This window comes from Balaenoptera physalus, assembly GCF_965194825.1.
Source record: "Balaenoptera physalus genome assembly, chromosome: 4".
Lineage (NCBI taxonomy): Eukaryota > Metazoa > Chordata > Mammalia > Artiodactyla > Balaenopteridae > Balaenoptera > Balaenoptera physalus.
Genome location: NC_138891.1, coordinates 65,151,434 through 65,174,997, shown reverse-complemented (window position 1 = coordinate 65,174,997; position 23,564 = coordinate 65,151,434). Strand labels below are relative to the sequence as shown.

General features: G+C 42.9%; 1 protein-coding gene across 4 annotated transcripts in view; it reads left to right on the top strand.

The window, feature by feature from the left end:
• The first annotated feature begins 3,049 nt into the window (after positions 1-3,049).
• The window catches only part of DGKG (diacylglycerol kinase gamma), a 165,933-nt gene continuing 145,418 nt past the window's right edge, over positions 3,050-23,564 (top strand). For all 4 annotated transcript variants that reach the window (XM_082461454.1, XM_082461453.1, XM_082461452.1 and 1 more), the window contains exons 1-2: positions 3,050-3,179; positions 16,880-16,956. In XM_082461454.1, the coding sequence (XP_082317580.1) occupies positions 3,113-3,179; positions 16,880-16,956 (144 nt within the window). In that variant the 5' untranslated portion in view covers positions 3,050-3,112. The remainder of the gene's footprint in view (positions 3,180-16,879; positions 16,957-23,564) is intronic.

The following is a 23,564-nucleotide window of genomic DNA, read 5'->3' as shown; positions in this document are numbered from 1 at the left end:
GGCAATGCTTAATTTACATGCTTGTTATGAGGACTAAATTAGATAATATATGTAAAACATAGAGCACAGTATAAAATGTGTCTGGCAGCAGTGTTAATACCAGTTGCAATGCTGAATTCCCTTGTATGGTGGAAAATGTTTCTAAAGGTCCTGCTTTTGGACTGAATTGGTAATCAAAGGCCAGATCATAAAGAGCTTTGTGTGTCATGAAAAGAAGATTACCTTTTATTCTATAGGCAATAGAAACCACTGAAGAATTTTATTACTGGGAAAGATGTGATTTGGTTGGCAATTTAGAGCAGACCAAGGGGAAGAACCCAAAACCCAAGGCAGGCAGACCAGCAGGAGGCTGTTGTCAGAGACCAGGCAGATGAGGGTCTGAGTTAACAAGCCACCTGGCATCATGGAGAGGAGGGAACACACAATGGACAGTCACACCCCCAGACTGGTGCCTGAGTGTGGCAGGAGAGAAAGGGTGAGGAGCTTAGGTTCAGCCTCAGGCCTCTGGTCTGAGTATTGGCTCTTCTTGGGCATGACCAGAATATAGAGGAAGGGCAGGCTGGGGGCGTGGAAAGGTGCTGATTCAGGGTAGTTTGGGACATAGAAGGGAGTCACAGTAGACAGTTGGATATGCAGATCTGGATTGAAGGGAGAGCGCAGGGCTGGAGCAGCATGTCTGGGAGTCATTGAAGCTGTGCAAGTGGATGAGATCCCTGAGGGAAAGGGTGCAATGTGAGGAGAGGGCTGAGGATAGGATTGTGGAAACACCCAGTATTTAACAATGGCAAAAGAAAAAGTGGAATGAGACTGAGGAGGAACACTTACAAAGATAAAAGAGTTTCCAGGGGGTTGTTTTCTGCAAAGGCCAAGGCTGCATAGAGAGCAAATAAAGCAAAGAAGGCCTGAAAGGTGCCTGTTGGATTTGACAACTGGGTTACTGGTTTTGACCTTAAAAATAAAACAGCCAGTTATTTTACAGCAAAAATGGGTTTATTTGGGAATAGCAGAGGAATTGCAATTCAGAACATGCAAGCTATAGCAAATGCCATAGGCAAGTCCAAAAAACAAAGAGGAATGTTATTTTATAGAAAAAAAGGAGGAGGTTGGGAGGGGATGTTTTGAATAAAAGTCCATTTGACAAAAGTGAGAGCTCAGGGTGATGACAGTTACTTATTGGTTGAATTGCTAGGGTAGTAGATTTCTTCTAGGCATGCAATGTACACCTTTTCCTGTTGGGGCCTGTAATTGATGATTCTTTCCTGTTGATGAGTCTTCTGTTGGGGTCTATAATTGACAATTCCTCCTGCAATTGACATCAGTATTACTGTATGAGAGCTTCCCCTTTTGACCTCTTGCCTCCATCCTAGTGAGGTTTCCCTTTATTAAGTTTCACACTGGAAACCTTGGCAAGAGCAGGTGCTAAGAAGCAGAATCCAGTTGACCAGTGGATTAAGAAGAGAATGACATTTTTTTTTCCCCCCCACAGCATGTGGGATCCTATTTCTCCGACCAGAGATTGAACCCTCACCCCCTGCAGTGGAAGCGCCAAGTCTTAACCACTGGACTGCCAGGGAAGCCCCGAGAATTAGACCTTTCAAGGAGAGAAACTAGAATTTGGATGCTCCCAAAGATGCAGGCATCTCACTCCCTTGCCATGCACTTCCTCCTACTGTTGGAGAGTGCTGACTGATGGAAGGTCTTCCTTATAGAGGATCTCCTTACAGAAGATCTCCCTCTAGCATTTTCCCTCAGCTCTAGTTCAGCCCTCCAGGTCCACACCAACCAAGTCTATTTGCCATTGCAGAGAACTGTCCAGATCTGCCACCCCTCCACCATTCCTCATATGCTCCAGACTCCCAGACTTGCCTTCAAGTCTGACCCTGTACGGTGGATTCTCGTTTATTAAAACTGGGCTTGTTTTTTGGTAACATTGGTCTTTATTCTTTGTCCTATGAGGTTGATGACTTTTCAACATTTTTTTAACCTCAACCTAGAATAAGAAATACACTTTATATTATGATAGGTGTATACATATATGTATAACTGAAAGGAGATGCACTCTTATTTTCAATTCCATCTCATTCCGTTGCATTCTATGCTATTGTATTATGTGTTTTTAGAATAGCACACCCCATTAATTTCACAACTCATTAAACTGATTTAATGACTGAGGGTAGGACTGATAGAGCCACCATGCTAGGAGGGGCTCAAAGGAAAAGATGCTAAGTTTTTGTCTGAATCCACCCCCTCCCTCCCTCCCTCAGGCTCTCCACAATGGAGCCAGCAGGCCTTCCCTTTAATCATGTTTTTATGGTTCTGAGAGGAAAGAAAACTGCTTCAGTCACTAGGATGTTAGCCAGCCTTGAGGAGAGTGGTATTTGAATTTCCAGAGTGACTCAATGACTCATAAAAGGAAGGTAAGCAGCTCTAATAGTGGAATTTAGAAATCAGTGGAGGAGAGACTGGCTTACCTTTCAAATCACGCCACATGAGCTACTGTCCTGTACTTACTCATGAGACACCTACAGCCTGAGGCATTTTCATGACTAGAGGATGCCCTTAGGTGGCCCTACTACCACCTCTCATGAGACACATTTTAAATTTTCCAGAGTTTGGGAGTATGGCTACCTCTTTATACAGATCACCTAACCCCCACTCCAGCCAGACAGCTGTCTGGACTTGTGCTGCTCTGGTCTGTATGTCCTCTTCCGAATTCCCTCAGGTGGCTTCCCCCCAACCTTGAGAACCATTGCCTCCTATAGAGCTTTCAGCAAAGAACATTTGGGGTTTTTTTTTTCTTTACAAGAAAAGATGACTTATATATTCTAACATTCTCATTCCCAATGTCTTTTCTACTCCTGCCCAGGAAAAGCAAGGATTTCTGAATTTACCATGACTACAGATAGAAGGATGTTGCCTTAGGAATAGCAGAGGTCTTCTCTCAGCTGCTAAACGGTGCCCGCTGCTGCCATAGACACTTGGGTCCTCGAGAAATCTCCTGAAGGACTTGTCCATCGTGTACTTGCAATGAGCCAGGCCCTAGGCTGGGCCTTGGCTACAGCCTGGTGAACAAAACTCTCTCCCTAGCCTCAAGCGTGCACATCCAGGAACGATGAGTGAAGAACGGTGGGTCTCCCTCACTCCAGAAGAATTTGGCCAACTCCAGAAATATGCAGAATGTGAGTAAGTGGATTGACGCATCTGGGGTGGGATTTCCTCTTGGTTGGGGAGAGCATTATTGGAGAGCAGAGTAGTATAATCATTGCAAAGCACAGAGAATGGGATCAGCTTATACCTCCTTATAAAAACAGAATTTGTGTCTTTAAACATAAAAACACAATTATCTTTATATTCTATAAATGATACATGCTCACCATAGAAATTTGGAATATACAGGGAAGGAAAATAAAAAGTAGGTTAAAAATCACAGCTAAACTCTATGAACATTTTGGATGCATCCTGTGCATATTGCTGTACGTGGTTGAGTTCCTGAATGTACCTTTTTTCTTTTCAGTCTGCATTTTTCACCTAGCGTAATATTGTAAGAATTTTCTCAGGTCATCAAAACCTCTTTATAGCAGAACTTTTGAAGGGCTGCAAGCTGCTTGGTTACAATGTTACTCAGTCATTTGCTTTAATATACTCTTGTGTTTGGACCCAATGCCTTCTTTCAGCAAGATACGGAATTCTGATGGGTGTCTCTTTCTCGACTTTGCTCTGGAAAAACCTGGGCTTTTGCGTGGAGCTCTTGGTTTCACTAGTTGCACCCAGGAACAGTTTCAGTGCATCAAGCCACAGTGGTGGCGAGGCCCACAGCCGTGCCCCCCGCAGGCCACTCCTAATCCTGACTGGTGACAGGAGTCTGCCCGGGCTGACCGCTGCACTCTGCACACACACAGTGCCCGTCATGGTTGTGCAACAGCAAATTGTTGCACAGCCTGTTTGTTGCAGAGCCCTTTGTCTGGCAGAGCCCTCAGCTGCACTGCCAACCCCACCTCATCGTTCTAACCCTCTCCCTTCACGTTGGTCGTGCTGGTGCTTTTGTAAGTCACTAGGCCTGTAGCGCATTTGACCTGCCCTACAGAGCGTGCCCAGGTGGTCCTCCGAATGCCCTGTAGGCAGCCTGCCCCCTCCCACAGGGCAGGCAGCCCCTCCACTGGCCTGGGAGCCGGGGGCCGGGCTCATGCCAGCTCTGGCTCTTGCTCTCTGTGATGTGACAGCCCTAACACCCACCCCACCCTTTAGTCCCCCATCCCCATGGCCGCACGCCCAGCCTCTGTGTCCTCTGAAAGGGTTGGACTAGATGATCTCTCCCCGTGATCCCTCCAGGCCTAACACCCCATGACTCCATGTGCTTCCCCTGTAGGGCTACTGGTCCGTCTCTCCTTGGTGACCTGGAGCCCGTGGGCTCTTGTCTGACCGCAGTAGGTTTAGAGAAACTCTGTAGTGTATCGACAGGGAGCAAGGAATCATCCTCCAGGGTAAACTCCATCTAATTCGGCCTCCTCCGTAGGTCAGCAAAGTACCAGGCCCTGTCAGGGATGAAAAAGAAGCAGAGAGATAAGGCTTCACCTGAGGAATCTGAATCTTGTTAGGGAGTCAGATATGCACTTGTGATACAAGCAGAGAACAGGCTTAAGGCAGCGGGGAAACACCTCTGGCAGAGATGGCTAAACGGAGTGCACAAATGAGAAGGGAATTTAGAGCTGGGGGAAACCGATACGAGTGGCTTAGAACAACAGAAAGTCTCTCACAGTTCCGGAGGCCAGAAGTCCAAAATCAAGGTACTGGTAAGGTTGGTTCTTTCTGAGGGCTGTGAGGGAAGGATCTGCGCCAGGCCTTTCTCCTTGGCTTACAGATGACTGTCTTCTGTATCTTTCACATGGTACTCTCCCTGTGCACGTGTCTCAGTGTCCAAATTTCCCTTTTTATCAATATATGGACACAGTCTTCTTTTTTCTTTTTCTGTCCTTACTTTTTTAATTTATTTTTTTATTGATGTATAGTTAATTTACAATGTGTTAATTTCTGCTGTACAGCAAAATGACTCAGTTATACACATATATACATTCTTTTTTGCATTCTTTTCCATTATGGTTTATCCCAGGATGTTGAATATAGTTCCCTGTGCTATACAGTAGGACCTTGTTATTTATCATTCTATATATAACAGTTTGCATCTACTAACCCCAAACTCCCAGTCCATCCCTCCCCCAACCCCCCTTCTCCTTGGCAACCAGAAGTCTGTTCTTAATCTCTGGACACAGTCATTTTGGATTGGACCCACCCTACTCCAGTAAGACCTCATCTTACCAATAATTAATTACCTCTGAAATGACCCTGTTTCCAAATAAGGTCACACTCTGAGGTACCGGGGAATTAGGACTTCAACGTATAAATTTGCAGGGGATACAACTTAACTCATAACAGAGGATTTAGCTGGATGAACTCTGTGGAGAAAAGAAGTTTAAAATGTGAGTAGTAGATGGTGCGGGGAGGGATAGAAACTGTGGAAGCAAAGGTAAAGGGGCACAAAGGGAGAAGGTGTCTATGGGGTGGTAAGGAGAGCTTGTGAGCTGGATGGAGAGAAGCAGCAGGAGGGTGGGGAGGAGGACGTGGGAGGGATGTGGGTAGCAGCAGGCCTTGGGCCCCGCATGTCAAGGCATGGCATTTGGACTGAGGTGGCCAAATGTAGAGCCATGAATCTGGTGACTATGTGCAAGGTGGCCCGGATGAGGAAGCTGCCAGGGCAGGGAGGGCAGGCAGGTCCTTTGAATGAAATCTCGTTTGAAGAGCTAAGATGGGGAACGTGGCAATGAACAAATGCTAATGTGTGGGAAATTGCTGTGGAAGTTCCTCACAACTTGTGGAACGAAAGGAAGCCAGCAAAGATACCTCAAAGCCTGAGAGTCTGTGGAAAGTAAGGACAGAGGGGTCCAAACGTGGCAAAGCAGTCAAGGAGGGAGGGGTGGGAAGAAACCCGAGTATTTGGTAGGAAATGGCTCCTCTGTGGTCTTTTTTTCCAACCGTAAGCTTTGTCCTTCTCGGACCCATCCTCATTTTGTCCGTGTCCCAGGACTGGCTGAGGTGCTCCGGCACCATTTCTAACAGGAGAGGAAAAGAAGATACAATTCTTGGAAAATGATTAATCCTCAGAGGAAACCCTGAAAAAGGCACTTCTACCAGTTTTAGACTCATTCTGGCATTCAGTCAGATTGCATTGCCATAGCAACCCCTCTTCCATAACCACAAAAACAGTAGCTTTACAGTAGCGAAATAACTGAAGTGTACAGCCTGAGAATTGAAAACTTTCTCCAGTGCAGTTCCGGGTGGGAGAGGCCAAGAATTTCAGGACAAGAGGCTTTTTGTATGTCCTGTTTAAATGTCATAAACCCTGCCACTTCTCTGGGGAGAAGCCATGTTAAAATACTCTCAGAGATAAAATATGTATTTATTATATATATATAATCAACAGTAAACTTAATGTGAATTAAGATTGTAAAGTGCTTGTCAAAAGGATAATGTGACAGTTTAAGAATTTTCTGTTACAAAATAAAAACAAGTGTAAAATTTTTGAAAAGCGAAAAGATGAAATTAAAGACACTCATGATCCTATCTCCCAGTGAAAACCACAACCAGTATGTTTGTGTATAAATATAAATATCAAACTACACATACACCTACACATATATACATATATATATATTTAAAAAACAAACATGCTAGGCTATTTTGCATGCTGTTTTCTTCACCCTAACAATATGTTTCAGTTATCTATTGCTATGTCCAAACAACTTCAAAATGTGGTAGGTTAAAACAACCATTTTGCTTTTGTTCCCATGGTTCTGTGGCTCGGGCACCCTGGCCAGGGCCCAGCAGGATGACTAGTTCCTGCTCCACAGTGTTTGGGGCTGCAGGTGGGATGCGTCACATGACCCAGCATGGCCTGTTCACTCACTCGCTGGTACCTCAGCGCTCCTCTCTGGAGCCTGTTCCTCCAAGTGCTTTCTCATCTCCCAGGGCCTCTCTGTGTGGCCTCTCTTGCCAGCAGGGTAGCCTGGACTTTGTACATGTGGCTCAGGGCTCCAAGAGCATAAAAGCAGCAGCAGCAGGCCTTTTTAACACCTGGGCTTAGAGGTGCTAGAACATAACTCTCTCCACATTCCATTGGTCAGAGCAGTCACCGGCCTGGCCCAGATTTGATGGGGTGGACGATGGACTCCACATCTCATGGGACAGTGACGCACAGCAGGGAGGAAGATTGGCAGCAGCCTTCTCTGGAGACTAGCTAGCACACAACATGTCATGCGGTGTTCCCAAATCATCCAGTACTTTTCAGAAGCATGGTTTTTAGTGGTTACAGAGATTTCTTTTGAGTGCATGTACATTATTTTATTTAACCAAATCATTAATTGTGATCTTAGGATGTATTAATAGACTCATAGTTTCTAGTAAGGCAAACCGATATCCACATTCTATCCTACCCTGATCAGACCTTTCTAGAGAACTGAATTTATTTCTGGGCACCACAGTTTCCAGTGGATATGGACGAACCAGAACTTGTTTGAGAAGTGCCAGCAGCATGGTGAGGGGCCTCACAGCCTGGATATGAAAAAATGGATGAAAATACTATGCATATTTTCTGGAAAGGGGAAGACTCAGGGAAGGGTGAGAGAGAGCTAGCTGTATTAAAATAGCCACAGTGCTCTTGTGGGGAGAAGGTGTAAACTTAATTTTGAAAGGCTTCAAGAAGTAGCCCTAGGACTAATGGGAGGAAAGCATCAGAAGAAAGACTTCAAAGTAAAGAATACTAATGGTATGAGTATTAGTAATGATTCCTAATGGTCAAACCTGTCCAAGATGGAACAGAATGGACCCCAAAGTGACTGAGTTTCCTTTCCCTAGAACTGCCTGGGCAGAGTTGGCTGAGACTCTAGAGGGGAGGTTAGAGCATCAGATGTCTGGTTGATTAAATGACCTTCATTAGCCCTGTCAATACTTAGTTTCTATGTTTAAACAGGTTTCTTTTCAACCTCACAGGGTGTGAGCATGTGGGGATGCCTCCTACTGACCCTCCCCTAACAGCTTCAGAGAGATAATTGTCTTATTGTCCTAATCCTGTTATTTGGGGGGAGGGATTTTTCCAGTTTTTTCCATGATTTATCAAGGACAGAAACTATCATCTTATTCATAAAGGGAAAAAGGGGGAAAAAAACCCAATAAAACATCCATGTTTACTTTTAATTCTCTAAGAAGTGAAACCAAACATTTCCTACATCAGCTAGTTGTTGCTTGATTTTGTAGACTTTTTAAAGCTAGGAGAGATCTTAGCCATGATCAAGTGCAAGTCCATTTTACAAATGAGAACACTAAATTCAGAAGAGCTCAGTGACTTGCCCAAGGTCACACAGAAAGTCAGTGGCAGAATAAGAATTAGAACCAATGTTTTCAATTCCAGGTAAATTCAGTTTGCTTCAATTCAGTTTCAATAAATTAAACAGAAAGTACTCATTGGAGCTCAACCTTCAACCATACATTGGTAAAGAAAAATAAATATATGTATATGTTAATTAAATTATAATAGAACAAAAAAAATTTTAATAAACATGTGCCAAAGATTTTATTTAACTCATTAATTAGTGGAGGAACCAGTAAGACGTTAAAGTTGAGAAGCGAGGTATGGACGGACCCTGGATGGATACAGATCAAATCCATAAATTCCTAGTTAGGCAACTTTGTAAACAAATGTAAGGATAAGATTGCTTGGTTAGATACAAAACTGGTTACTGTCTTACAGGACAACAAACCCTAATCTTTTGGGTTATCTGTTCCACCAGACAGTTCTATGCATATCTGCTGGAAAAAAATCTGTAAGTTAACATGTAACTTCACTAAATCTGGTACATTTAATACGTTTAATCAATAGTAAACAGTGAGTAGAACTAAGTACATTCACCTAGATAGTCCTTGGGTAGCCTTTATTCCATATGACATTGAAAAGATGTGCTGCCCACTTTTTTTCTTATTTCTAAGTTTTAGGTAATTTTAAAAATAATAGTGACATACAAAGAAATAGAGAAAAAACTGGGGTTTGCTTCAGTGCCCTTCTAAGGCTCTGAGATGGGACCCCCCCTTCCCCTTTATGCTTCTGTTCTCTATTTAGTTCTTCACAGAGGAGTCTATAAAGTCTCTTTGGCCCAGAGTCCCATCTTCTTCCTTCCATAATCTTTTCATCTTAGTTACCACCAACAATCATTCTCCCCTTGAGATAGTGGGAGAGGTGTAGACAAGAAGAAAGAGGGCCCAAGGCAGGGTTCCTGGGCAGGAAGGTCTCATTTAACCCCCATGCTGGTTCCCAGGTGTTGAATTCCACCAGGTCAGCAGGGTCCTCAGTGAGGGGCAGCCCTGATGCTTTTTTCTCTTGCTGACTTTTCGTACCTGGACAAAAATTTTAAATACATTTTAAGGAGAATGAATCAGCAAATTCTGCTATTCAGAAATATATTTCAGTAGAATCAGATCAAGGCAAAGTTTTTGACTTTAAGATGTAGATAATTTATAGCTCAAAATTCAAACCTGTCAGAGAAAATGTTTAGGGCTGATTTGTAGAACAATGTAAAGCTCTAAGTAAGCTTTGTTGAAACTTTGCTATTTATATTGGCCAGTAGAGTGAGATTTAATCACTTGTTCATGGATTCCTAGTCCCGTAAAGGGTCATGTCTAGTTGCTTCCATCGTGAAAGGGATAATCACAGCTGTTTCTCCCCACATCTCTTTTGGTGCGACTGGCCTTCTTTTCATTAGTGATGACTGGGACTCTGCCACAGACAGTCACAGAATCTACAGATAGGGAGAGCCTTCTTTGGAAATAATGGCTCTCAAGTTTGAACGTGCGCATGAATCTCCAGGATTCTGTTAAAATGCAGATTCTGAATGAGTAGGTCTCTGCTTGTTCTGAGATTCTGTGTTTCTGACAAGCTCCCAGGTGATGCTGGCGCTGCTGGTTCAGGGACCACATTTTTAGATGCAAGAAGGTAACTATTCCTCCAACTATGGCTGATGAGGCCAAATTATTTGGAGAAAAAGTGGGAAATCTTGCTAGCAATGCAAATTTTACTTATACAAATAAGCCATACCAGCCCTTCAGGTCATTTATGATGAATCAGAAAAACTTAGTATCCCAAAGAGGGTTTTCTTTATCAGCCAAAATTCCCTCTGCTTCAACGTAAAGTATTTTTCTCTTATTCTCTATGTAACACTGTGGCAGAGCCATCACTTCCACGGGTTTCCCCGAGAAGTTACCTTGGTGGGCCCCAGTGGTCCTCAGCCTTGGCTGCACACTGGAAATACCTGGGAGACTTTGAACAATTGCAGTGTCCTGCCCTCATACTCCCCCATCCCTGGACCGTTTAATCATCATCTGTAGGCATGAGACCCAGGCATCAGTAGTGTTTAAAGCTCCCCAGGTGATTCCAACAGGCAGCCAAGATTGAGAACCACTGGTCTACCTTTTCATGCTTTTTTTCTGGTTGTGACAGGCAATCCTTACTAGTCAGCCACAGATACACAGGAACCTTGCTTAAGGTGTGCTCATGAAAAGTGAGGTCCATGGACCTGCATAATTGGTGTCACCTAAGCTCTTCCTTGAAATGCAGAATCTCAGGCCATGATGCAGACTTACTGAATTAGAATCTGCATTTAAACCTTATCCCCAAGCAATCCACATGCATGTTACAGTTTGAGACGATCTTAGGGAAGTTTGAGGTGATATTAGGGAACTTGGAGGTATAGAAAGTTATCATGTACCTTAGAATTTCACCCTCACCTATGGGTTTTCAGATTCACTTTTTAAAATGTTGATTTATAGTTATTTCCAAGTTTAATGGTCTGACTAGTGCCAAATACTCAGGGCTCCTAACTAGAAGACAGTCCATAAACTTTGGGTCCTGGTTCAGGCAGCGCAGCTGACATTCTGCTGTAAACACTGAAGCTCCTGATGTGTCTGTTTGTTCCGAGGACATCCCCGTCCCACACAAATGTGGCAGCAAAGATGCCTGTGAGGGAGATCAACTCAATGCTTTGTGACCACCTAGAAGGGTGGGATAGGGAGGGTGGGAGGGAGGGAGTCTCAAGAGGGAGGGGATATGGGGATATATGTATACATATTGCTGATTCACGTTGTTGTACAGCAGAAACTAACACAATATTGTAAAGCAATTATACACCAATAAAGATATATATATGTATGTGTGTGTATATATATATATATATATATATATATATATATATATATATATATGTATATATAAAAGATGCCTGTGAGTAGGGCCAAATTTTCTCCTTCAAAAGGCTTTGGAGTTGCTCAAACCACTAGGAACAAGTGCTTGGTTAAGGTCCCAGAATTTTTGGCATCAAGAAACAACTTTAGACCAAAACTTAAGGCAGTTGTTATCACTAGCAACTTTGATCACAGAAAAGAGCCTTCTAAACCTCTAATTTGGGGTAAAACTGTGTGCTGATGGTCCCACCAGGGTGGGTTAATGCAAAATGTGTCCCTGCATTGCCAAGCAGCTGAATAAGTTGACCTGTTGGGTGGAGTCCTTTAGTGCTGTCCACTTAAACTATGGGGAATGTTAGCCAAGGACAGCAATTTTAGATTTAGCACAACTATAACCTTTTTTTCCCTTTTGCAATGATTATCCAACAAGGTCAGCAGTATCCTAATTTATTATTATTTCTAATAATACAATCACATTATAGAACAGCAGTTCTCAACCTTGACTATACATTTGAACCCCCAGAAAGTTTTAAAATATACTGATTCCTGAGTTCCCCAAGAGATGCTGACTTAATTGGTCTGGGGTGAGGCCTGGGTTTCAATGTGTTTAGGGGTCCTCAGGTGATATTAACATGCAGTCAGATTTGACAGCTATTGTCATAGAAGGAGGGCCTTATCTTCTGACTTACCAGTATTCATGTATCCAATAACTCTAATTAGATATGTTTTTTTTAATTAAATTTATTTATTTATTTAATTTATTTATTTTTGGCTGCGTTGGGTCTTCGTTGCTGCGCGTGGGCTTTCTCTAGTTGCGGCGAGCGAGGGCTACTCTTTGTTGCAGTGCGCGGGCTTCTCATTGCTGTGGCTTCTCTTGTTGCAGAGCACGGGCTCTAGGCATGCGGACTTCAGTAGTTGTGGCACGTGGGCTCAGTAGTTGTGGCTCACGGGCTCTAGAGCACAGGCTCAGTAGTTGTGGCGCAGGAGCTTAGTTGCTCTGCGGTATGTGGGATCTTCCTGCACCAGGGCTCGAACCCGTGTCCCCTGCATTGGCAGGCGGATTCTTAACCACTGCGCCACCAAGGAAGCCCAAATTAGATATGTTAAAAGTAAGAGTGACCCACTCACTAGTTCTGTGCCCTTGAAAGAATCACTATTTCCACAAAGTTCAGTTTCTCCTTCTCTAAATTAGGGGTAACTATTATATTCGGGGTTAGCTGTGGAGGTTTAAATAAAATACATAAAGTGACTAGGACAGAGCTTAGCACATAGCAGGTATTCAACATAGGAGTTGCTGCAAAGAACTGTGGTCATGGCTCTGCTTTGCACACTTAGAAATGGAACTCCATCTCCTGTGAGTCTGGAGGTGGTGTTACAGCACAGACTTGGACAGGGTGGTCTCCACCGAGGTTGTTTGCTCTTGGGTCCACACGTGGTGCCTGAAGTAAGATCAGGGAATGCTCTGAAGAAGCCCCTCATTGTTCTTAACTATCGTCAGACAAACAGGATGGAGCAGTGCCCACTTATTCCTCAGGGAAAGAGCAACCCAGCCCAGAAATCTGTTGAGAAGAAAGCTGTGATAAAGTATCAAAGGACCTCCAAGGAGAAAGTAATGGGTCTCAAGTTTGAGAATTAGACTGTTTCCCTTTTTTGAAAGGGAAAGGTGTTGATGCTATGAGCTCATAAAAGCCCATAAAACAGATTGATGTAAATGTATGGTGAGGAACACCCCTCATGGAAATCTAGGAGCCAGCAATCTCTTAGGTTGCTTTTTTCCTATTTAATTTTAGGCTAGTGGTCAAATATTTTCAAATGAATGCCTCTGCTATTTTTTTCTTTTTAAAACCTGTTTACTTGAATGTGTACATATGAATATATGAGTGTATGTGTTTATATGTAAAACAAATATATACACCTATGTGTATATAAATATACATATCATACATTTAAATATAAAGCAAGATTAGCTCAATAGCACTTGAGAACCAAAGGATTTCTGCTAGGATGAATCGTGGAATCTCTAAAATGTGACAATAACATCAAAAATTCAAGTGACAAAGAACCCAATCCAAAAATGGGCAGAAGACCTAAACAGACATTTCTCCAAAGAAGATATACAGATTGCCAACAAACACATGAAAGGATGCTCAACATCACTAATCATTAGAGAAATGCAAATCAAAACTACAATGAGGTATCACCTCACAGCGGTCAGAATGGCCATCATCAAAAAATCTACAAACAGTAAATGCTAGAGAGGGTGTGAAGAAAAGGGAACCCACTTGCACAGTTGGTGGGAATGTAAATTGATACAGCCACTATGGAGAACAGTATGGAGGTTCCTTAAAAAACTAAAAACAGAACTACCATACGACCCAGCAATCCCACTACTGGGCATATACCCTGAGAAAACCATAATTCAAAAAGAGTCATGTACCAAAATGTTCATTGTACCTCTATTTACAATAGCCAGGATATGGACGCAACCTAAGTGTCCATCGACAGATGAATGGATAAAGAAGATGTGGCACATAAATACAATGGAATATTACTTAGCCATAAAAAGAAATGAAATTGAGTTATTTTTAGTGAGGTTGATGGACCTAGAGTCTGTCATACAGAGGGGAGTAAATCAGAAAGAGAAAAACAAATACCGTATGCTAACACATATGTATGGAATCTAAAAAAAAAAAAAAAATGGTTCTGGAGAACCTAGGGGCAGGACAGGAATAAAGATGCAGATGTAGAGAATGGACTTGAGGACACGGGGAGGGGGAAGGGTAAGCTGGGACGAAATGAGAGACTGGCATGGACATATATATACTACCAAATGTAAAATAGATAGCTAGTGGGAAGCAGCCACATAGCACAGGGAGATTAGCTCAGTGCTTTGTGACCACCTAGAGGGGTGGGATAGGGAGGGTGGGAGGGAGACACAAGAGGGAGGAGATATGGGGATATATGTATAGCTGATTCATTTTGTTATAAAGCAGAAACTAACACACCATTGTAAAGCAATTATACTCCAATAAAGATGTTTAAAAATAATAATTAATTATTTATTTAAAAAAATAAAGCTAAGGAAGTAAAATATATAGTATACTAAATGGTGGTAAGAGCTATGGAGAAAAATAAAGCAGGAACGAAAGATGGGGGAAACAGAACAAAACAAAATTCAAGTGAAGTCACTTTCTTGGTTCTCAGTCAAAATGCTGGCTCTATACTACTTTTGCAGAAGCCACACCAGGAAGACCCATGCTCCAAATTTTTCATTTTTTAAAAAATTTGGCCATTCTGGCTAAGCTGAAAATCTCCCATTGAAATAGATTCTAAAATATAGTGTTTTTTCCTAAATATTTAAGCTACTCATAGAATAATTTGAATATAATTTATGTGTGACCTTAACCGAAATCTGACCTAATTCTAACCTCTCTTCCATTCTGTTGCTGGAGTGGCTTTTTAAAAATAGACCTGGTTATGTTACTCTACTACTCAAAAAGTCTTCAACAGTTTGAAATCAATGTCCTTAACTCGGCATTCAGTACTCCCACAAATCTGGCCCCAGACTACTCTCTGGTTCTAACCTTGCCTAAAGGTCCCGTAGTGCCCATCTTCATTCTTTGTTCACCCTGTCTCTTCTGAGAATGCCCTGTCCACTTTATGTCTGCCTTTCAAAACCTTACTCATTTTTACACCCCAGCTCAAATGCTACCTCCTTCATGGGGCATCCCCAGTCCCCACCTTAACCCCACTCTCATCCTAGTTTTACTTCTTCCCTGTTATTTTACTTCTTCCCCACTCTGTACTTCCTAGAGCTTCATATCATTGCCACAGCATTAATTACACCTTTCCTTGTGTTAGCAAATGTTTGGGAAGTAATAGTGAATAGTGCTTAAGGAAAAGTAATACAGACTTTTGAGCCAGACTAGACCTGGGTCAAAACCCTGACTCTTAGGCAAGTCATTTAACTTTTCTGACTTTCAGTTTCCTCATCTGTAAACTGAAGAAAATATTACCAAATTTGCATGGACTGGTAGGGGAGAGCATATGAGAATATGCAGTAAAGGTCTTTAATAAAGGGCAGCTATTATTACCACAGTTATTCATATCCTGTCCCCAACTAGTTCATCAGCAGTACCTAGCAACATCTTACTCTCCATAGTGTTTTCTGAATTGACTGGAAGCAGCCCAAATTGATGGCATCTGCTGCCTGGATCTCACTGAGCTATTAGTTTTCCAACATCTGTTTTGAATTTCAGAAAGAAATGTCCATTTTTAGGCAACAGCAGCGTTTTCCTGTGGCATTTCAATATGTCTCAATCCTGAAATGATTATAACTTGTGCTTGATTGAATCCAAGTCAGCAAAGTCATGGAGAACAGCCCAGCCCACAAGCACATCCACTTTACGTAGGCCTAAGAAAGCATAGCCCTCTGTACAAAGAGCCCAAACACCAAGGAACACTATATCAGCTTTTAATGACATTTCCCTTTGTTCAGATGTTTAAATTATGGCAGTAATGGAGCTTGAGAAGCTCTTAATTATCCACAATACTGTGAGACAGAGAGAGTGCAGAAATCCTGGTTTTCTTTGATGTCTAGAGTACTGGTAACTACTCAGGATGTTATAATGGCAATTATTGACTCCCTTCTCTTGACTCCCAATTCCCTTATAAACTTAAAAAAAAAAACAACCACAATTTTCTCCAGTAGTTTCTAAATTATTTCCTATGGAAAGCAGAATTTTCTAAACTACCATGCTTTATGAATCCTGTCTCTGTTTCAGCACCAAGGACAGAACCCTGCCAGGCTTGATGCCCACCCATCCCATTTAATTAACAAAATTTTAAATGTTTTAAAATTTCTGCTCAGATGTTTATTCAATCATCTAATATATTGGTTTTCTGAACACTGGTTATACGTCAGGCCTTGATATGGTATACAAAGACTTACAGCTCTCAAGGTTGAACTGAGGCAGGAGATGAGCAAGAAAGGCAAGTTAATAAATATAACACCATATGACAGGCGCTGTTACAGAGTTATGTACAAGCCATGTGGGAGCCAGGGGAGGGAGTGATTAACTCTGACTAGTAAAGGAAGGCTTTTCAAAGGAGTTGACATTTGAGCTGGGTACTGAGAATTGAGTGAAGTTTGTAATACACAGAAGAGACTCCATGAAAAAGTACAGAGCATAATAAGAAATTTCTAGAAATGTGGTTTGATGTGGCTGAAAAATGGAGTGAATGAAAGGTTAAGGGAAGAGATAAGGAATAGGCTAGGTCAGATCACCAAGTACTTGTATACCAAGCTAAGGGTTTAGGCTTTATCCTGGGAAGGTTAAGAGCTGTGTAAGGGTTTTGAGCAGAGACGTGATCTAATCAGATTTGTGTTTTAGAAAGATAGTTCATACAGCAAGAGAGAAAATATACTAAAAAATAAATAAATAAATGAGAGGGCAGAAGGGCAGATAAGGGTGACATTCCTCCATGTGGTTCTGGAATGAGGGCTCACTCCATCATAATCAGGATTAGACACGGAGAATTTACTTGGCCCAGCTCCTATTCACTGTTCACCGTGTTTCACATATGCATTATGTCTCTCCAGATTCTTCCAAGAAGATAAATGATGTCTTGGCTGAACTTAATGAGGGTGGGAGCCTCAAACAATATGACCCACATGAGGTAAGAACATTTTCATTTCAAGCCTTTAAAAACCCCACGTTCTAGCCTTCCCATAATTTGTTCCTCTCTTAGAAGTTTAGCTCACTTTGAAGAACATGCTTCTCAACATATTTTCTCCCAAGTTTCAGGTGAGCCATTGGTGCTACCTGGAATCATAAGTTCCTCAAGTCCATTCGCCTTCTCACTGTCCTAGAAGGCCACATCATACCTTTTCTTCTCTCCTCAAATCTCTCACTCCTCCTCCCTTCCTCAATTCCCAGTTATCAACTGTGTTTTCTACATCACTGAGAAAATAGAAAGAGTCAGAAGCAACCTTCCCCAAAATCCTCACCTTATGTGCCCACCTAGCTGTACCTTTTCTCCTGTAATTAGGGACAAGCTCTCCATGCTCTGATCTCAGTCTAATCCCTCCACTTGTGCACTCAGTCCCATCCTCTTTGGTCTATTGACAGGCATTGCTTCAGCAACGTATTTCTCTCTCACTCTCACTCCATCTCCTTCCCATCAGCTTTCTCTATGTATTAGATCTTCCTCATCAACAAATAAACATACTGCTCTTTCTCCTACATTAAAAAACATTTTTCTGGCTCCACTTCTCCCTCCAGCTACCACCTCATTTCTCTCCTGTCCTTTATAGCAAGTAAGCTGTGCAAAAGATGTGTCTATACTCATTGCCTCCAATTTCTCCTCTTCCCACTTTTCTGAAAGCTCTTCAAGCAGCGTGTGACCCCCACGCCTACACTAAAATCACTAGTCAGAATAGCCAAGGACCTCCATGTGGCTAAAACTCAAGTCATTTTACTCAACAGCATAGGACCTGATTGGTCAAATCTTCCTCCACTTCCTTCACTTGGTTTTCAGGACGCTATACTCTTCTGATTTTCCTCTTACCCCTTTACTTGACATTTCCACTTAAAAATCAAATAGGTATCTCAAACTTAACATAAGCTAAACTGAGCTCCTTGATCTTCCTCTATAAAACCTGTTTTTCCAGCAGTCTTTCCCATTTTAGTAAATGACAAGTCCAGTCTTCAAGTTATTCAGCCTAAAACTATGGAGTCATCATTGACTTTTCTCTTTTTCTCACATCCCACATCTAATTCATCAGCAACCTCCATCATTTCTACCTTCAAAATACATCCAAAATCCAGACACATCTCACTACCTGCTCTGCTATCACCGTGACCTGAGGCACCACCATATTTTGCCCAGATTATTGCAGTAGTCTCCTCATTAGGCTCCCTGTTTTTGCTCTTGACCTTGAAAATCTATTCTTTATGCACATCCTGAGCAATCTGTTAAAACTGAAGTCAGATCATGTCACTGCTGTGTTCCACAATCTTTTATGGTCTGCCCACCTGGTACTCAGAGTCAAAATCAAGGTCATTACAATCTGCATCTCCCCTACTATCGGACCATTACAATCTGCATCTCCCCTACTATTGGACCATTACAATCTGCATCTCCCCTACTATTGGACCATTACAATCTGCATCTCCCCTACTGTTGGACCTCATATCTTGCTACTCTTCTTCCCATTTTTTCCCAGCCATATTAACCTCCTTGATGCCTTCATACAAGCCAAGGCTGCTCTAACCTTAGCACCTGTGCCATGCTCTGGCCTCTTCCTGCAATGTTCCTCCCCCAGATATCCATATCATTCATTCCTTCACCTCCTGCAAGTGTTTGCTCAAATCACCTTCTCAGTGAATGTCACATTCTCTATCTGAAATGTTAAACCCTCTTTCCTGACACTTCCTATCTTCCTGCTCTGCCTTATTTTCCTCCTTAGTTCTTCTCACCATCTGTCACACTGTATAACTTACTTATTTAATTGTCTATCTCCCTGACTAGAATAGTTTTGTTCACTGCTATGTCCCCAGTGCCCAGAAGAGTATCTGGCTCATAGCAGGCACTCAACAAACATTTGTTGAATGAATAAATGCATGCAAGACCTCCCCTACTTTCAAATTCAGCTCATCTAATGTTTCTTGAGCATCCAGGCACTGTGCTGAATGCCGTCGAAGATATGAAGATGAGGAAGCATAGTTCCTCCCCTCCAGAACTTACTTCCTACTGACAAGGCCAAGTTTAAGAGCCATGACCCTGGAGGTTATGCTCTTAGGTTAGACCCCTAGCTTTGCTGAGAACCAGCAATGTGGCTTTGAATATTTCACCTCTCTGAGCCTCAGTTTCCTCTTCCGTGAACTGAATATATAAAACAACCAAAAAGAAAGACCTTGAAGTTTGCAGATGAGTGAATTAAATAAGATGCTTTTTGCAAAATGTCTAGCACTTTAAGGACACTTAAAAATAGTGCCCATTCTTATTACCCTTCTATTACCTTTCCCCAAAATGTTTTAAACTCAACTCCCTTTTCCCTGGTCCTGGGTCCTTTTATGAGGGCTAATAGCAGAAAAGCAACTGATAAGCAGGACAAACTTGGAAGGAGGCTGGCCGCTTATTTATTCATATTGTCATCCTTTCAACGAACCTTGAGTTAGCTCCTTCTCTTCTGGGCCCTGGAAGTGAATCAACAGAGCCCACACCCTCGAGGTACACCTGAGAGGTGCTTTGAATAAAATGCACTGATCACCTGAGAATGAAGCAGGAGGAAGGGTGCCAGAACAGGAGCCAGATTGAGAACGCACCCTTTCAAAGAACATTCCTGAGGAGGAACCATGTGGAAATGATGCCAAAGCCAGCAAAGAACTTGCAGCCCCCCAGTCCCCACCCCCACCTCCAAAAACACAGGAACAAAGACTGGCGGGGGCTGCTCCTCAGCCTGTCCGCCCTGAAGCTGACGAGAGTGGGAGGGGAACAGTTTGGTCAGGGCTGCCGAGGGTGTGAAGGCCGTAGGAGCTTTCAGAAGCAGGCCCCCGCCTCCATCAGGCTGGCCCCCGCTCTTTATACCCTGCCATTGCCATGTCCTTGGGGAGCTCCGTCACTCTGATTTCTTTCTCTCTCACAATGTGGCTGGCTTCAAGTAGGTCTAATGTCCCAGCACGGGGTTCAGAAACAACAAGGGTTTAAATTCTCTTGAGTTTGATGGCTTACTGCTGCTAAAATGTCTCAACAAGAAATGAGTTAGCTGTGGGAAGGGGCAGGTTGCTAGGAAAGGGTGGCTGGGAATAAAAGTTTACAGAGTGGCAGGGCTGCATCTGGCCATGACAAGCGTGCCCTTGCCCACCGGCACCGAGTGATTCTCTGGAGAACAGAGCACAGCTGAAGATGGCCAGAAAGCAGACAGAAACAGTGCAGCCAAAAAGGTAGGGGGGCCTGGTATCACCATGATCTTAGACTCAGACACACCTTAGCACAAAGCATAGCTCTGCCACTTGCTTTATGACTTGAGCAAGTTATTTATGTTCTCAAAATTTTTTTCATCCACAAAATGGCAGTAATAGTACCACGTCACACTGTTGTTTTGAGGCTTAAGTAAGATAACGTATGTACAATGCTCAATAAACTCTCCATCTAGTTCTCCTTCCTTCTTTGACCTGTGGAAGAATTAACAATTGCCTAGCTAGTTTCCACATGAAAGTTGCAGTTTCTGGGGAAAAAGAAAAAATGTCTGAACAATGGCAGTGTCTAAGATGTTACTCAGGGCTCTGAGAATTGTCAGCGTGCTACATAGTGGTTGTTTATCTGGTTTGGGCAGAGTACGAGCCACTCCCTACCCATCACACATGTACCAAGCAGCTACCCGGAGCCTGGCCTGTGCTCATAAAGAACTTACTCCTTTGCAATCCAGATATCACTTTGAGAGTGGCCCTCAGGCACATTTCCTTGCCTACTGAACTTGGGGTGCTTAGAGGGAATGACAGGGAACACGATGTCAGCACCAGGGCCTGGGACAGATCAGATACTAGAGCAGGAACACTGGACTAGGAGTCAGACGATCGGCTTCTGGTTTCGCTTTGCTGCTAGCTGGCTGGGGCAAATCAGTAAAATTCCAGAGTCTCAGTGATGTAAGGAGATCTAGTCTACTCTGAGCTCTTCTGACATGAATGCTCTGTGTTTCTGGGCTTATTTTATGCCATTTTGTTCCCCAGGATAGGGCCATAAATGGTTAGACATGTGTTCAATCATCATTGTTTTCTAAGTTCTCATAATAGTTTGTCAGTTCTTCTGCTGTGACACTCACCACTGTTGACCCTGTATTAGAATTATTTCAATACCTTTCCCACTGAGTCTCTTAAAGGTATGGGCTCATGCCTAATTCACTGGTGTGTTCTCCAGTGGTGCCCAGCACTGTGTCTTGTACCTGGGAGACTCAGTACATATATGTTGACTGAACAGACCCCACAATGATTGATGACAGCCAAGTGTACCAACTAGAAACCCAACGTCCATTAGAATACCTATCAGGAAATACCGTGATAGGTGGTGTGGAGGATACAAAGATGAAATAAGACATTTCCCTACCTTCCAGGAGCTCTAGATCTAGTCAAGGAACTAAGGTGTGTATGTCATGAACAACTGTATATTGCGAGGGCAGCAGATATGAGTGTCCCAAGTCAGGAACCAAGGTGGAAATGTATAGCAATTCAGGCACAAGAGATCATACCAGGCTTCCTGGAAGAGGTGGCATCTGAGTTGGGCCATAAAAGATAGCTGGAATTTTAACAGGTAGAGAAGGAAGCAATTCATGTAAGCGCATGGAAGCTTGGCCAGGAAAGAACACAGAGATCAGTGTGGGCAGAATGTGAAGGTACACACAGAGAATAGTAGGAGAAAAGACCAGAATGGTCTCCGAACTTGAAGTAGCTACAGATCTAGGTTGGAGTGGGATTATGGTAGGGCTGTGAATCCCAAAGGACTCAGGGAGTGCACAGGATGATCCACTGGACTGTAGGAACCCTGCATATTAGACCTTCTATTTACATTGATTTTTATCTCATCTAATTTCCATTTTCTAATTTCTTTGTGTGTCTTTTATAATGTATCATAGCGGAGCACAGTAGTACATATATATAATGTATAAGTAAAGATAAATGGCAATGTATGCTTGAAAATCTTACAGAAGGGCGCATGATTTTAAAAGTTTGGAGACAAGTGATCTCAACTCTCCCATGAGCAATTAGAAGCCATGGAAAGTTTTTGAGTTGGGAAGGAGTCTGATCCGAGTTGCGCTTTGGGAAGATCACCTTGGCAAGGATGGAAAAGATGAGAGGACTAACAGATGGAGGTGGAGGCCTGGAAGCCTTTGAGGGGCGTTGCAGTTGTACAGATAGGACACATGAAACACGAGTCGAAAACCAGGAGCATGGGGGACTTCAACAGCCGCCTTGTCAGGGTGGGGCCGACGGGCAATGGATACAGAAAAGACCTGGATATGACAGACGTTGCAAAAGAACAGTGGAAAGAAGGAAGGGACAAGAATTGATCTCAGACAACTGGGAGTTCAAGCTGAGCCTGGAATATTTGGAGGATAATGCTGCCATTGACATGAACAGAAACTGTAGGGTCAGGAAGAGGAACTGGTTTAAGGAAGAATCCAGTGGAAGTTTAGAACTTGAGATCTTCTGGTCCAGCATTCACAGTTTGCTAAAGAAAAACCTGAGGTTCAAAAAAGGAGGAAAATGTGGTGGACCTCAGACCAGCCACGAGGTCTCCTGAATCTCACGCTGATCTTGTTTGAAGATCTTTCAGCTTTGGTTTTTTAAGAGCATTATGTAAGATTTTGTTTAACTGAATTTCCTTTTTTGTTAAATCATTTAGTATACGCTGTTTTCCAGAAATATGCTGATAGTTTTCAATTTGAGGCCAACCAGAAAAAAAATTAACAACATTTTGGAACTCAAAACTATATTGTAAAACAGTACTTGTCGATCAAAATAGTGCAAAGGAAAGGACGATGCAAAAAGAGCCTTTTAAAATAAATTAATAATAAAGATGAGAAGATCTAAAAAAAAGACCATTGAATTTGTGACCTTCAAGAGAGCAGATTCAGAGGTGATGCGCTAGAATCCAAATTGAATGGATTAAGGAGGTGAGGAGAAGTGTGAAGGGGAAGGGAAGAAGCACAGGCTAGTAGCTCGAGCAGCCAGCAGTTTCTTTGGAAGAGTGACCTGAACGTGCCTGCAGGTAGACAAGCAGGTGCTGGGAAATGCCATCAGAGGCAGGGAGGGCGGAATTGCAGGTCATGGTGGGTTCCACTGGGAAAGTAGGAGGAAAAGATTTTGCTGATGTGTACTGGGAAAAAGAGGATGTGTGTGGAAGGGACATTCTGAGGTGTTGAGGCAGTGGAGACAGAGAGGGACAGAAAGAGTACAAGAGAGAGACAGAGATTCTGGGGCAGGAAAGGCAGAGAGATAGAGATTGGTGGCTGTCACAAGAAATGTGAGTCCACCATTTGCTTAGAGATGCCTTCATCTGGTAATGAGCCTTCATTATCCTCTGTCCAACTGAATCAGGCTTCCTTCACTCTGCTAAAGAGATGTTTAAATAGCCCAGCCTGGGGCTAAGGAGAAACTGCCTTGCAAGCTCCCTCCTGGTGGGGTCCAGAGGGCATTGCTTGTTTTAAGGACCAGGACTTTGTATCCAAAACCTGATCGTGCACGTGCCAGCCAACTCTGGTTCTGGGAAGGCTCCCAGATCTTCCA